The sequence below is a fragment of the Salvelinus fontinalis genome, chromosome 2 (genome assembly GCF_029448725.1).
Source record: "Salvelinus fontinalis isolate EN_2023a chromosome 2, ASM2944872v1, whole genome shotgun sequence".
In the NCBI taxonomy this organism is placed as follows: Eukaryota; Metazoa; Chordata; class Actinopteri; order Salmoniformes; family Salmonidae; genus Salvelinus; species Salvelinus fontinalis.
The window spans coordinates 11,271,272-11,285,517 of NC_074666.1; the positions used below are offsets into that span (position 1 = coordinate 11,271,272).

General features: G+C 41.3%; 1 protein-coding gene across 4 annotated transcripts in view; it reads left to right on the top strand.

The window, feature by feature from the left end:
* Positions 1–13: 13 nt before the first annotated feature.
* LOC129811822 (protein transport protein Sec31A-like) overlaps positions 14–14,246 on the top strand; it is a 60,055-nt gene continuing 45,822 nt past the window's right edge. For 2 of the 4 annotated variants that reach the window (XM_055863467.1, XM_055863494.1), the window contains exons 1-10: positions 14–3,693; positions 4,012–4,062; positions 4,314–4,355; positions 5,954–6,108; positions 9,502–9,580; positions 9,887–10,010; positions 10,322–10,520; positions 10,775–10,870; positions 12,110–12,250; positions 12,834–12,976. In XM_055863467.1, coding sequence (XP_055719442.1) covers positions 6,079–6,108; positions 9,502–9,580; positions 9,887–10,010; positions 10,322–10,520; positions 10,775–10,870; positions 12,110–12,250; positions 12,834–12,976 — 812 coding nt within the window. In that variant the 5' untranslated portion in view covers positions 14–3,693; positions 4,012–4,062; positions 4,314–4,355; positions 5,954–6,078. Of the gene's footprint in view, positions 3,694–4,011; positions 4,063–4,313; positions 4,356–5,953; positions 8,468–8,501; positions 9,006–9,501; positions 9,581–9,886; positions 10,011–10,321; positions 10,521–10,774; positions 10,871–12,109; positions 12,251–12,833; positions 12,977–14,246 lie in introns of those variants that run through there. The other 2 variants (XM_055863475.1, XM_055863484.1) reach the window with 2 other exon arrangements.

Below are 14,246 nucleotides of genomic sequence, written 5' to 3' on the forward strand. Positions count from 1 at the left end.
GCTAGGTCCATGGGCTCTCTCGATTTGCCTCTCACCCAGCGCAGAGAGAACTCGTGCCTGGGAGACTGAAAGGGTGGCCCCCTTTCTCCCCAAGCTCCAGAGCTAAACATTGGGACTGGCGAGGGGTGGTGACCCCTGGGAGGTCCTTGGTTTCTCTGTCTCCCGGGCTAGCTATCCCCATAGACATTGGATTGGGAGGAGAGTAGACTGCCCCGTCAACTGTTATCTAGCTAGACCCAGCACCAGGAGGCAAGGACAGCCCTGTGCACTGCTTACCCACCCTCAGAGCTCTAGCGTTGGGAGAAATAAGGGACATGAATTGCTATAGCGCTGGTGCTGCTCCTTCTTCACAGTTAGTGGGAATAGCCTTGGCTGAAGGGAGGGGCTGTCCCCATGCCTGCCTGAAAAAACAAGGATTGTGGGAGAGACTCGGCAGAGATAGAAGTGCAAGGGTAGAGCAAACGAGCGGGACCAGGATTTGGGTTTTAACCAGTTCTTGGTTTCGGTGCACCCTCTTACTGAGTGGAATAGCACAGTTTGTGTGTTTGGAAGGGGGTTGTTTTAGACTTACCATGCACACTTTTTGATAATAGGTATTTTTACATGTTTTGTTTTTTCTTCTAATGTATTTTTCTTCTACCATCCTATCATGGCTCTGTTTGTCCCTCTTTCTCCTTCTCTCTGGTGTGATATTAAGATGTTTTAATCATTTCTGATGCTTCTGGATGCAGAGGAGGATTCTTCAGTTCGTAGCCCAGGTTCTAATCATGATGCTGATCTCTCTACAGTAGCTAGCGTTTACTGTAGCCCACAAGATACCCCCACTATTTATTTTCCTCAGCCAGTGTTTCAACTTGTGCTTAGCATAATGTCTCAGAACAAATTCTAAATTCCCACTTTTGATTTTATCATGGATATGGATTCTATTTGCCATTTTTAAACAACTAATTGGTAAGTATTTGAATTTACATTCACCAAACTGGGTTTTGGGGTAGCATACAGTCCTTTTGCTGACACTTTCAGGTAGGGTAAAGTTTCACAATATCAAATCCAAGTTATTTGCTCTGCTAAAGTGCTTATGGTACTCTAAACTAAATGAATTGTGAAGGTATGAAAGTTCTCTACTTTTGTTAGGTACATAGGAATATTGGAATCTAAGTGCCCCTACTTTAACTTCTTTGTGAATAACAAAGATGTAGAATAATGTATGTAGAATAGTGCACACACATCCATGTTGGATCACTGTCGAGCCAGGGGCAGATTGTTTGATTGGATAATGAATCTAGCCATAGTATCACCGTATGTCAGGAACTATTTTAGCATAGCAGAGTGCCTTTAGTCTACAGTGAGCTGATGATTGGGCATGGTAACATTGTTCTACAACGTCATCATGGATTAGGCTACCAGGTAACACATGATTTGGCCTCTGTGTGTGTCACACTAACTCTGCCCATCAAGTGTGTGTTCAATAGCATCTGGGTGGTGTTTCTAAAACCTGTTATATCATGTCCATTAGTCTGGCTAACACACAACTCTCAAAGTCCTCCTGACTTCAGTCTGGAATGGCTCTTTGATGTCGACACAATGCTTCGATAATGAAGAGGGCTGTGCTTTTACTTGTTGGTTCTCTTCCGTATTATTCTCACTCAAACACCCACATGCATGGCCACACAGCCCCCCGAGCGCTGCCCCTTCCATTACAATGGTGGTATTTTAAAAACAACGAGAGGTCTCGACCTCTGAGGGGAAAAAATAACATTTGATTGAACCAATCAAAGCCATCGCTCAATTTCTGAGTGAATATTGCATTAACGGCCTTCTTTCCAGACCAGTGTACAACAGCTGTCCCTGTGCTGTGAGTCATGTGGGTCATGCCAGCCAGGCTACATTTCCCCCTCACAAAGCCAATCCCTCTTTATGTTTTTGTATTGGGGTGAGTCTTGTTTGGGTGTTGTTTTTAAAATACTGTTATTAGTTGTAGATTTATTTCCCCCAGGATACCTTTGCCTTACATTCCCCACTCTGCTCAGGGCATTGAAGGACTTTTACTACATTGTCAATTGTTTCCCCCAATGTTGTTGAAGAGACACACATACTTATTAAAACACATTTAAGATCTATCAAAAAGCAGGGTCGTTTGTTGATATAGATTGCCCTTGTCCTAAAGAGTCAGAGTATGACCATGTTATACACCATCACACATCCTTTTTAAAGTTGTAATCATCCCTATGCACTGAAAACTTTGTTTATTGTATGGATGATCTTGCTGGATGTTAAAGTTATTACAAAATTGCTGTAGAGGAGCATCAACAATTGGTTTGAGCAGCATGATGCATCCCTAATAAAACACATTTCTCTAGGCCCTGTTCAGGAGGGTGCAATGTTACAGAACGTTCAGATAGAAATGTATTGTGTAGAACTAATACAGTGGTATTTCAAGTAGAGGATTGGAATTGTCTGCACTATATGTTACATTTCTATTTGTAACATTTGTTGAGTCTCCCCTCATTGAATACAGCCCTAGTATCTATTGTCAACCCACAAAGTGGGACGTTTCAAAGGGCTTCCAATAGTTGAGCACAAACAGAACGCTGCTCTGAAAGTGCTCTGCTCAGCTCACTCCCTCAATCTGATGTTGAAAGGTGGTGTGAAATTGTTTTTAGATTGTCTTCTAACAGAGAAATGTAACAAAAAATACATTTATATTATCAATAAAACTAAACAGCAAAGTTGTGCTCTGTGAACAGAAAAGTTCCTATCAAATCTATAAATTTCAGGAGAAACCTAGCCTTCTATCAGGTAACCTAAACCATGGCATCTGCTAGTACTCTGTACACTAGACAAAACAATAAACCTTCTTTGTACCTTCTCAATGTTTGCAATACCAGGCTTTTTTCACTGAGGGTGTCTGTACTGAACTGATCTGTGTAAATCTGTTACCCGCTGCCCCTCCATGTATAAAAGCCCCTGTGCAACGGCTCAGTAGTACTACTTGTATTTTGGTTGTTTGATTGTATATCGTATGTTAAGTGACCATTGTCTGTATTACTTTTTAGGTGAAATCATGTTTGTCTTTTTTCTTATGTCACCATTCTTGTAAACATCTCTTTCTGTCTGCAATTATTTATCTCATGTTATCCTGACTATAACACAGTATCACCAAAATTAAAGTACTTTTAATTATTTTCAGATTTATATTGAGTAAAGTGTATGTAAGATGTTGTGACTGTAATGTAAGCAAAATACAAAGCAAATACAATTTATACAGTTCTGTAAAAAAAATGTTTTCTCAATCTTTGCACTAAATTGCAGTCATAATTTACTAATTACATAGAATAGGGCGATCAGATATTGTCATATTTCTGATAAGCCAATTTTCAGATGTCTGATTGTTTTAGACAGTAACATGAAGTTGATTTTGTACGTGATTGATGCTATGCTTTAACACTACACTGTAATTGTAACACTTAGATGTGTAAGATATTTGACAGAAGTCCCGCATTTCTCGTGTTTTTCCCACATTGCTTTGCTGTGTATATAATGCGCATGCACGAGTTTTTTTCGCTTCCCTTTTATGAAGAGAAGAGAAGAGCGAGTGAGTATCTGGCAAGTCATATGAACATAACCTGAAGATTGTCGCCCTTGTTGGCGAGATAACATAGCATTTGAGGCATATCTCCGATTTATAGTAAAGTAAGTTTTCTTCAGTGTTGTAACAGCAAGCTAGCTACTACTAGCTATGAAGTGTTAGCTATGTATAGCAAGTCCTGACCAATTGGCTATCAATATCATATTTCTTATCCATCGTCTGATTTTTAAATCTTTGCTGTTCACATCATGAATCTCTGATTACATGTATTGTTTACATCTATGAGGACGCGTAGTTAGCTTCATTATGTATCACAGGTCAGGAGTTTAACTTCGTCTCTGCGCTGTGCTCGTGGTCTATGCTTGATCCAAGAATATTGCATGTTACATTATAATGCATCAACTTGTTTACCTTTTCTATAGTGTCGTTCGATACACTCACAGGATGGATGACAAAATGATACAGGACACGTGGTAAGATGCCAAACTGGCTACACCGTCAACTTGAGCCTGAACACTAATTTACAATGTATTGAGGAATGACTGAAGTGTTCTGCACCCATTTTCTCGTCCTATGATTAAAATCTGTATCTGCTGTTCACATCATGAACCATAGTGATTAATATTACATTATTATGAGGACATGTGCTCTAGCCTATAATTTGTCATATTTTGACTGGCTTTGATTATACTGTGTTTTAACCTTAATTTCAATTTTGTCACAGATCCAACAGAATGGTCTCTTCAGTGCTGAGCAACAATACACTGTATGTATGATACGTGTGTGTATTTGTATGTATATACAGTACCAGTCAAAAGTTTGGACACCTCATTACATTTTCTAATTTTAAAAAAATATTCTCTACATTGTAGAATAATAGTGAAGACATCAAAACTATGAAATAACACATGGAATCATGTTGTAACCAAAAAAAAGTGTTTATTGTCCTGTTGTCCTCTGCAGCAGAGGTAACTCGGCCTTCCTTTCCTGTGGCGGTCCTCATGAGAGCCAGTTTCATCATAGTGCTTGATGGTTTTGCGACTGCACTTGAAGAAAATGTCAAAGTTCTTAATTTTCTGGATTGACTGACAATTTTTTTATTTAACTAGGCAAGTCCGTTAAGAACATATTATTTTCTACAATGACGGCCTAACCCGGACGACTCTCGGCCAATTGTGCGCCGCCCTATGGGACTCCCAATCACGTCCGGTTGTAATACAGCCTGGAATTGAACCAAATCAAATTTTATTTTTCACATATACATGGTTAGCAGATGTTAATGCGAGCGTAGCGAAATGCTTGTGCTTCTAGTTCTGACCGTGCAGTAGTATAACAAAATACTGCATAGTTTCCTAGGAACGCGAAGCGAGGCGGCCATCTCTGTCGGCGCCGGAAGTCAGAAGGATATGTAGTGACGCCTCTAGCACTGAGATGCAGTGCCTTAGACTGCTGCGGCACTCATGGCTTAAAGTAATGATGGACTGTCGTTTCTCTTTGCTTATTTGAGCTGTTCTTGCCATAATATGGACTTGGTCTTTTACCAAATAGGGCTATCTTCTGTATTCCACCCGTACCTTGTCACAACAACTGATTGGCTCAAGTGCGTTTAGGAAGGAAATAAATTCCACAAACGAACTTTTAATCAGGCACACCTGTTACTTGAAATGCATTCCAGGTGACTACACCATGAAGCAGGTTGAGAGAATGCCAAGTGTGTAAAGCTGTCAAGGCAATGATTGGCTACTGTGAAGAATATAAAATACATGTATTTGTTGTAATACTTTTTTTGGTTACTACATGATTCCATGAGTGTTATATCATAGTTTTGATGTCTTCATTATTCTACAATGTAGAAAATAGTAAAAATAAAGAAACCCTTGAATGAGTAGGTGTGTCCAAACTTGACTGGTACTATCTATGTATATTTGTGTGTATGTGATCTGGTGGTGAGAGGAGCTATAGGACGGGCTCATTGCTGCTGGAATGGAATGTGGTTTCCGTCTGTTTGATACTGTTCCATTCCAGCCATTACAATGACCCTGTCCTCCTATATCTCCTCCCACCAGTCTCCACTGGTGTGATCTGGGTCAATCATCAGATAAAATCACTAAATCTAACCCAGTCTTCCATCCAAGATGGAAGTAATCCTTCTGACCCCCCCCCCCCCCTCCCTAAAAGATTTAGATGCACTATTGTAAAGTGGCTGTTCCACTGGATATCTTAAGGTGAATGCACCAATTTGTAAGTCGCTCTGGATAAGAGCGTCTGCTAAATGACTTAAATGTAAATGATATTGTGTATCTTTTTTAATTTTGTGCAGACATCCCTCTTCACACTAACGATGAGATTGTGTTTTTCCTCCAGGCTTTGCAATAGGAGTGCCCTGGGCGGTCTCATGTTTTCATAGTAAATTGACTACAAAGATGGCACTGGATTCCTTGTGAAACTACAGTACAAATGTATATGAGCATTTCCTATCCCTTTGTCCAATGACAAATGTTTGGGGAAAACACTACAAAGTATGTAATTTTGAGTGACTGATTATTTCAGAAATGTGTTTTGTCTGAGTGTTGTCTTGAATAGAACATTATGGAATTGAATTTCTTGTGCCAGTTAAGGTTTCACAAACTCAATTGAAATGCATCTAGGGAATTGTATTGTTAAATTCAGTTGCTTTGCTAGTAAATCAAGGTACGTTTTTTTTTTGTTGGAAAAGGTTAACTATGGTAGCATGAGATGTTGAGTGGCCAGGACCAACGTTTGCATACACACAATACTATGCAATGAGAGGAAATGCAAAATGCAGCTTTCCTTACAATGTTACTATGGACTAATTCACTTTATTCAGAGACTTTTGTCTGATGCAACATGGTGAAATGTTAATATATATAAATCATGTAGATTCCAATAATGAAGTTGGCAGGGGGTGCACTCTAGTGTGAAGTATGCAAAAATTGTGTTTGCTACACATAATGTACAGTAGGCCTACAGCGAATGAGTTAATGCATGTGATTGAACATATGGTCTACACCACAGGTGTCAAACTCATTCCACGTGGGGCCGAGTGTCTGTGGGTTTTCGCTCCTCCCTTGTACTTGATTGATGAATTAACATCACTAATTAGTTAGGAACTCCCCACACCTGGTTGTCTAGGGCTTTATTGAAAGGAAAAAACAAAAACCTGCAGACACTAGGCCCTCCGTGGAATGAGTTTGACACCCCTGGTCTACACAGTACAAAATGGTCAAGCCACGTTCCCCGGAAGTGCCTGAAGAAGGGGGCGATTATATTGGTCCCGTGAATATTTGTGGGTGATTGTGCTGGGTTGATGGAGGCGAAGACCAATTAGCGTCACCGCAGCAACATTAAGACTTCCGCGGTTACGATTTTGTCTTCAAAATAAACGTGGAAACGTATATGATGCGAAATAAATCATTTTTGCGGCTTTGCATAATGTTAAATTACAACTACATCGGGGGAAAATCTCAACTAAAGACATTTACTATATATGAGATAAATAGTATAAGGTGGAGCACATTTTGACATGGTTGTAGCTTAAGTAAATTAATATAAAGAAAATATTCTACAGACCGTACTCATCTAGCATTAGTCGACTATATTGAACAAAAATATAAATGCAACATGTCCCATATTTCATGAGCTAAAATAAAAGATCCCAGAAGTTTTCCATGAGCACAAAAAGCTTCACGTCTCTGTTAGTGAACATGTATCTTTTGCCATCCACCTGACAGGTGTGGCATGTCAAGAATCTTATTAATAAACAGCATGGTCATTACGCAGGTGCACCTTGTGCTGGGGGACAGTATAAAGCCACTAAAATGTGCAGTTTTGTCACATACCACAATGCAACGGATGTCTCAAGTTTTGAGGAAACGTGCAGTGGGCATACTGGACTGCAGGAATGTGCCCCAGAGCTGTTGCCAGATAATTTAATGTTAAATTATCTACCATAAGCTGCCTACAATGTTGTTTTAGAGAATTTGCAGTACATCCGACTAGCCTCACAACTGCAGACCACGTGTAACCACGCCAGCCCAGGACCTCCATGTCCGGCTTCTTGTATTCCACAATATTTTGGCATTGTAGCCAATGTAAAAGGCCAGCAACACTTAGTATTATTCAGAGCCCTGTGAAATGACACCATATAGATTCTACAGACCCTACTGAGTACTCCCCACCCCACTTTTACATTGACACAAATACATGTTTTCCTGTACAGTGGTATCTATATTTGTACCTAATACAGTGTCCAGGCACCTCCTTTTAAGCTGTTTGACCACAGTAAATGGCAAGCAGCACTCCATATTATTCAGAGCCCCATGAAATAACACCATATATAGATTTTAAAAACCTTATTGAGTATTCCAACCCCACTTTTACATCACTTTTACATCGGCACCTAGAATACTTTTTTGCTCTATAAACCAATATTTATTCAATATCCAGTGATTTGCATTGGGGTTATTTATTTGACCTTGGAACATGTTTTAAAACTCACATTTAATGCAAATGGCACTTAAATATGAACAAATATTAGTCATTGTTTACGTTTAGACAATAATTGTACATAAATCATTAATAATACAGGATAATGACACTTTTATACTATTACGTGGGGGATTTTTCTTCTGAAAATGTCCGAAATTCCGTGACCCAGAAGTCCTTTCTCAATGTTGCTGACGAGACACTGATTGGAGTTGGGACGTGGAATTTCAGTGAATCTGCAGCCCAGAGCTATTGCCTTCTCGCAAATAATAATACAATAAGAAAAGGGAACAAACGAGTGATCACAGTATTTGTCGTCTGTCTGTACTGTATATGTGTGCTCATGTTATAAGAGCGAACAGAATTTAGAAGGTAAGCACTTTTGGGTTTAGCTAACGTTAGGTGCGGGTGGGTATAATTTGTGGAACGTTCCAAAATAAATCTTCAAAAAACTTCGTTAACAAGGTTGCCAACAAACAACGCATACAAAGTTGTATAGCGGCATATTAAGATGCCGGGTAGGGAGTGGGCTATTTAATAAATTTTCACTCACCACGTTTATTCCAAAAAATATCTGTTCTCACTCTGGTAGCCTATGTACAAACATTAAGAATAAACTACGTGGTGAGTTGATGCCTATTCGGCAGCTAGTTAACTAGGTGAATTGATCATGCTACTTTATATGCGTTGTTTGTTGGCAACTTTGTACTTTACGAAGTTTTTGGGACAGATTCCTGCTGGAACGTTTAACAAATTATGCCCAGCCGCTAACTTGCAACTTGCTTTTTAACTGTACTAGCTAGCAAACGTTACTGAGTTCATTGATCGGTTTGATCAGAAACAACTGCCATTTGTAGCTGTTGTCTTTGCTTACAAATGCTGCTGTCAAAACCAAAACCATCACTGAAAGGTACCTACGCATGTATAGCGTTAGATGCGTGGCTTCTTATTATAACTAGCATAGCAACTAGCTAACAAGGAACTTTGCTGCACAAACAACCACTTGCCTGTGAATTTCCATTGAATGGACTTGGCTATCTAGCCAGTGCTAGTGAAATAATCTAATGGTGACGACACGAACAACATTACAAATGTTTGTCGTTTCATTTTAATGGTCCTTTGCCCTACCCAACCTATTTACAGACATACAAAACTATACCCAGTTCAGATACACACTATCCACTCCCTTTATTCTGTATTTGAGCCCTTCATGAATTGTCATAGACATCAGACAGATGTTAGCCTACACATCTGCCTCTGTATGAAGGAGAGGAGATGAGGATCTTCAAGACAATGTCATTGTCTATTGTGAGCCATTCTTTCTGTGTGCTAAAAGCTTTATCCATTATTTTTCTTTCTATGGGCTAAAAGCTTGTTTGTGGTGTTTTTGTTTTTTCCCCATCAAGATGAAGCTCAAAGAGATCAACCGCACAGCTATCCAGAGCTGGAGCCCAGCACAGCACCATCCTGTGTACCTGGCAGCAGGTGTGTGTGTTTTCCTGTCTTATACATTTCACTGTCCATCTCTGACATGTACATACTGTGCTGACAGGGGTTATGCAAAGAAGACTTACTGTGCTAACTGTAATCATCCAGCAGATGTTTTTGTGGTTTAAGCGTAGCCATGAGATACATAATGAAATGTTGTTGAATATCCTTGAAATGAACAAAACCGACCTTGACTTTCAACTGACATGTTTCATATTTGTTGTCTGAACAGCTTTCCAGTTAGTGTGACTGTCTACCTGGTCAGGTATTGCTGACCCCTCACCTGTCTATCTGTGTGTCCAGGTACATCAGCCCAGCAGCTGGATGCCTCTTTCAGTACCACTGCCTCTCTGGAGATCTTTGAGCTGGACCTGGCTGAGCCTTCTCTGGACATGAAGCTCCGCGGAGCATACTCCTCCTCTCACAGGTAAGGAAACCCTAGCACTAGCACTAGCCTTAACGCTAACCTCATCAGAGGTCTCTGACCTCCTCCCCAATAGGCTGTCTCATCGTTGTTGGTGATCAGGCCTACTACTGTTGTGTTGTCAGCGAACTTAATGAAGGTGTTGGAGTCGTGCTTGGTCACGCAGTTGTGGGTGAACAGGGAGTACAGGAGGGGACTAAGCACACACCACTGAGGGGCCCCACTGTCATAAACAACTTCTGGCTAGATTTTGAAAACATCTGTCTTTGTAACTCTTCGTCATAGCTAAGAGTGCTCTTATCGCTCTCCACCAGATACCACACGCTAGCGTGGGCTCCCCACGGCATGGATGCAGAGGGTCTCCCGTCCGGAGTGCTCATTGCAGGGGGCGAGAATGGTGATGTCATCTTGTACGACCCGGCCAAGATCATTGCTGGAGACAGTGATGTTGTCATCGCTCAGAGCGACAAACACATCGGGCCGGTCAGGGCCCTTGATGTCAACTCCTTCCAGGTACACCTAACTAACTGGAACTATGCTTACACTAATCTGTGGAGTGAGCTTTGGCTTTATGCTGTGCATAGTATTCACATTTTGTTTCCAATATCTCTAAGAGAACACTTGAAAACTTCTCACTTTTGTTTTGGGCTACTGACCTTTGTTGACTGGTCTACCAATTTTGTCAAGTGTCTCACATTGTGTTTGTTATAGTGTTTGCAGTGTCACCCCATGATAGCTAGTGATAATGCATTACTTCCCTTACCCAGACCAACCTGGTTGCTTCAGGAGGTAACGAATCAGAGATCTACATCTGGGACCTGAACAACTTTGGCTCCCCGATGACACCAGGCCCTAAAACTCAGGTAAGACCCATGACATGGTTAAGAAATAAATATGTTTTGAAATTGAACCTTCAGAGAAGGGTTGTCACATTACCAGTATTGTGATAATCAGAGGTGTTGTAGCAAGGAAATAAAACATGAAGCGGACAAAATGTCCTGAGGAAAACAGTCCTGATGTTGGAAACAAGCAGCCTGATGTTGTCACCCATTACATTTACGTCATTTAGCACATACTCTTATCCAGTGTGTAACAGTTTAACTTTAATCCGTCCCCTCGCCCCAACCCGGGCGCGAACCAGGGACCCTCTGCACACATCAACAGCAGTCATCCACAAAGCATCATTACCCATCGCTCCACAAAAGCCACGGCCCTTGCAGAGCAAGGGGAACCACTACTTCAAGATCTCAGAGCAAGTGACGTCACCGATTGAAAGGCTATTAGCACCACCGCTAACTAGATAGCCATTTCACATCCGTTACAAGTGCATATATTTTACCTACTGTATTTATTTATTTATTAATTTATTTTGCTCCTTTGCACCCCATTATTTCTGTCTCTACTTTGCACTTTCTTCCAATGCAAACCAACCATTCCAGTGTTTTTTTTATTGTTTTTTTTTTACTTGCTGTGTTGTACTCACTTCGCCTCCATGGCCTTTTTATATTTTTATTTATTTATACATATATCTGTTTGCCTTCACCTCCCTTATCTCACCTCACTTGCTCACATTGTATATAGACTTATTTTTTTTCACTGTATTATTGACTATATGTTTGTTTTTACTCCATGTGTAACTATGTGTTGTTGTATGTGTCGAACTGCTTTGCTTTATCTTGGCCAGGTCGCAATTGTAAATGAGAACGTGTTCTCAATTTGCCTACCTGGTTAAATAAAGGTTAAATAAAAAAAAAATTAAAAAAAATATATATATCTTCATATTTGTTTGTACTGGTCCCCCGTGGGAATCAAATCAGCCCTGGCGTTGCAGATGCCATGCTTTACCAACTGAGCCACCCAGAATCGCATGTTTATTTACCAAGCTATAGCACACTGTTACATACAGTAGGTTTTTTAACCAAAGAGTTTAGTCTGCTTTGTGTTTTCCTTTGCCATGGAATATCAGGTATTGTAGTATCGTGGTACTGTTATCGGGACAACCCTACTTCAGAATGCTACCCATTCCATTTCTCATGGATTATCGATGAGGATTTATGGAGTAGAGGAATGTTCGAGTGAGCAGGTTGTTTATGTTATTTCAGCCTCTGGAGGACATCAGCTGTGTGGCGTGGAACAGACAGATCCAACACATCCTGGCTTCAGCCAGCCCCAGCGGCCGCGCCTCCATCTGGGACCTCCGCAAGAACGACCTCATCATCAAAGTCAGCGACCACAGCAACAGGGTGGGTAACGCACATCTGCTGTTTACGGCTCAATCTGACACTTATGAACCCAGCAACAGGGTACGCATCACGTTTATCTGTGTCTGCTGTTAAAGCCTCAGTCTTTAATTTGTGACCACAGCAACATGGAACATTCTACGCATGTGTGTTCATCTTCTGTCTGCTGTTAAAGGCTTATTAGTCTGTCACTTTCATCTCCAGTTTAGAAGTATTTTCCCTGGCCTGCAGCGTTCTGTAAACTGAGGGGGTGAATAGTTCCCTGCTCCTTCAGTCAGAAGATTGGCAAATGGAACTGCCACTGAGTTGTTTTGTATTCTGTGGTAAACCTCCCTAAAACTAAAAACAATGGAAGGTACAGGTTGCGCCTTCAGTTGTTTTGGGATGATAATTCTTATGTAATTTTCCTTTGACGGACAGACTGATTTGGCAACCGTATAGGCCTGAGGCATTTGACATGAATGTTACTTAGTACAAACATAGTATTAATACCATATGACAGATGGGCGGAGAGAACCTCACATTCATTATAATGACTAAATAGGTAAACAAGAATAGGGTAATAAGTGTGTGTGTGTGTGTTCAGATGCACTGCTCTGGGCTGGAGTGGAACCCAGAGGTAGCTACTCAGCTGGTGCTGGCCTCAGAGGATGACCGGATGCCAGTGATCCAGATCTGGGACCTGCGTTTCACCGCTTCCCCTCTCAAAGTCCTGGAGAACCACACACGGTAAACTATCACTTCAAATTAATTTCGTATATAGTCTTGAAAAAGTAATATGTTAAAAGTTGAAACGCTGACTGACTGTACAAATCAAATCAAATGTTATTTTTCACATGCACCGAATACAACCCGGCGTAGACCTTAGTGAAATGCTTACTTACGAGCCCTTAACCAACAATGCAGTTAATAAAAAAAAAAGTGTTAAAGTATTTACTAAAATAAACTAAAGAAAAAAAAATATGAAAAATAATTGAGGAGCAACAATAAAATAACACTGAGGCTATATACAGGGTGTACCGGTACAGAGTCAATGTGCAGGGGCACCAGTTAGTCGAGGTAACTGAGACAATATGGACATGTAGGTAGAAGTAAAGTGACTATGCATAGATAATAAACAAGAGAGTAGCAGCAGTCTAAAAATTGGGGTGGGGGGGGACAATGCAAATAGTCCGGGTAGACATTTGATTAGCTGTTCAGGAGTCTTATGTCTCGGGGGTAGAAGCTGTTAAGAAGCCTTTTGGACCTAGTCCGGTACCGTTTTCTGTGCAGTAGCAGAGAGAATAGTCTATGGCTAGGGTGGCTAGAGTCGTCTGACACCGCCTAGTATAGAGGTCCTGGATGGCAGCTTGATCCCAGTTCTGATCCGTACGCACTACCCACTGTAGTGCCTTGCGGTCGAAGGCCGAGCATTTGCCATACCAGGCGGTGATGCAACCAGTCAGAATGAAGCAGCTATCAAACTTTTTGAGGATTTGAGGACCTATGCCAAATCTTTTCAGTCTCCTGAAGGGGAATAGGTTTTGTCGTGCCCACAAAAGTCTTGGTGTGTTTGGACCATGATAGTTTGTCGGTGATGTGGACACCAAGAAACTTGAAGCTCTCAACCTGCTCCACTACACCGCTGTCGATGAGAATGGGGGCGTGCTCGGTCCTCTTTTTCCTGTAGTTCACAATCAACTCCTTTGTCTTAATCATGTTGAGGGAGAGGTTGTTGTCCTGGCATCACACTGCCAGGTTTCTGAACTCCTCCCTATAGGCTGTCTCATCGTTGTCGGGGTTCAGGCCTACCGCTGTTGTGTTGTCGGAAAACTTAATGATGGTGTTGGAGTCGTGCTTGGCCATGCAGTCATGAGTGAATAGGGAGTACAGGAGGGGACTGAGCCCGCACCCTCGAGGGGACCCGTGTTGGGGATCAGTGTGGCAGAAGTGTTGTTACCTACCCTTACCACCTGGGGGCGGCGCGTAAGGAAGTCCAGGAACAAGTTGCAGAGGGTGT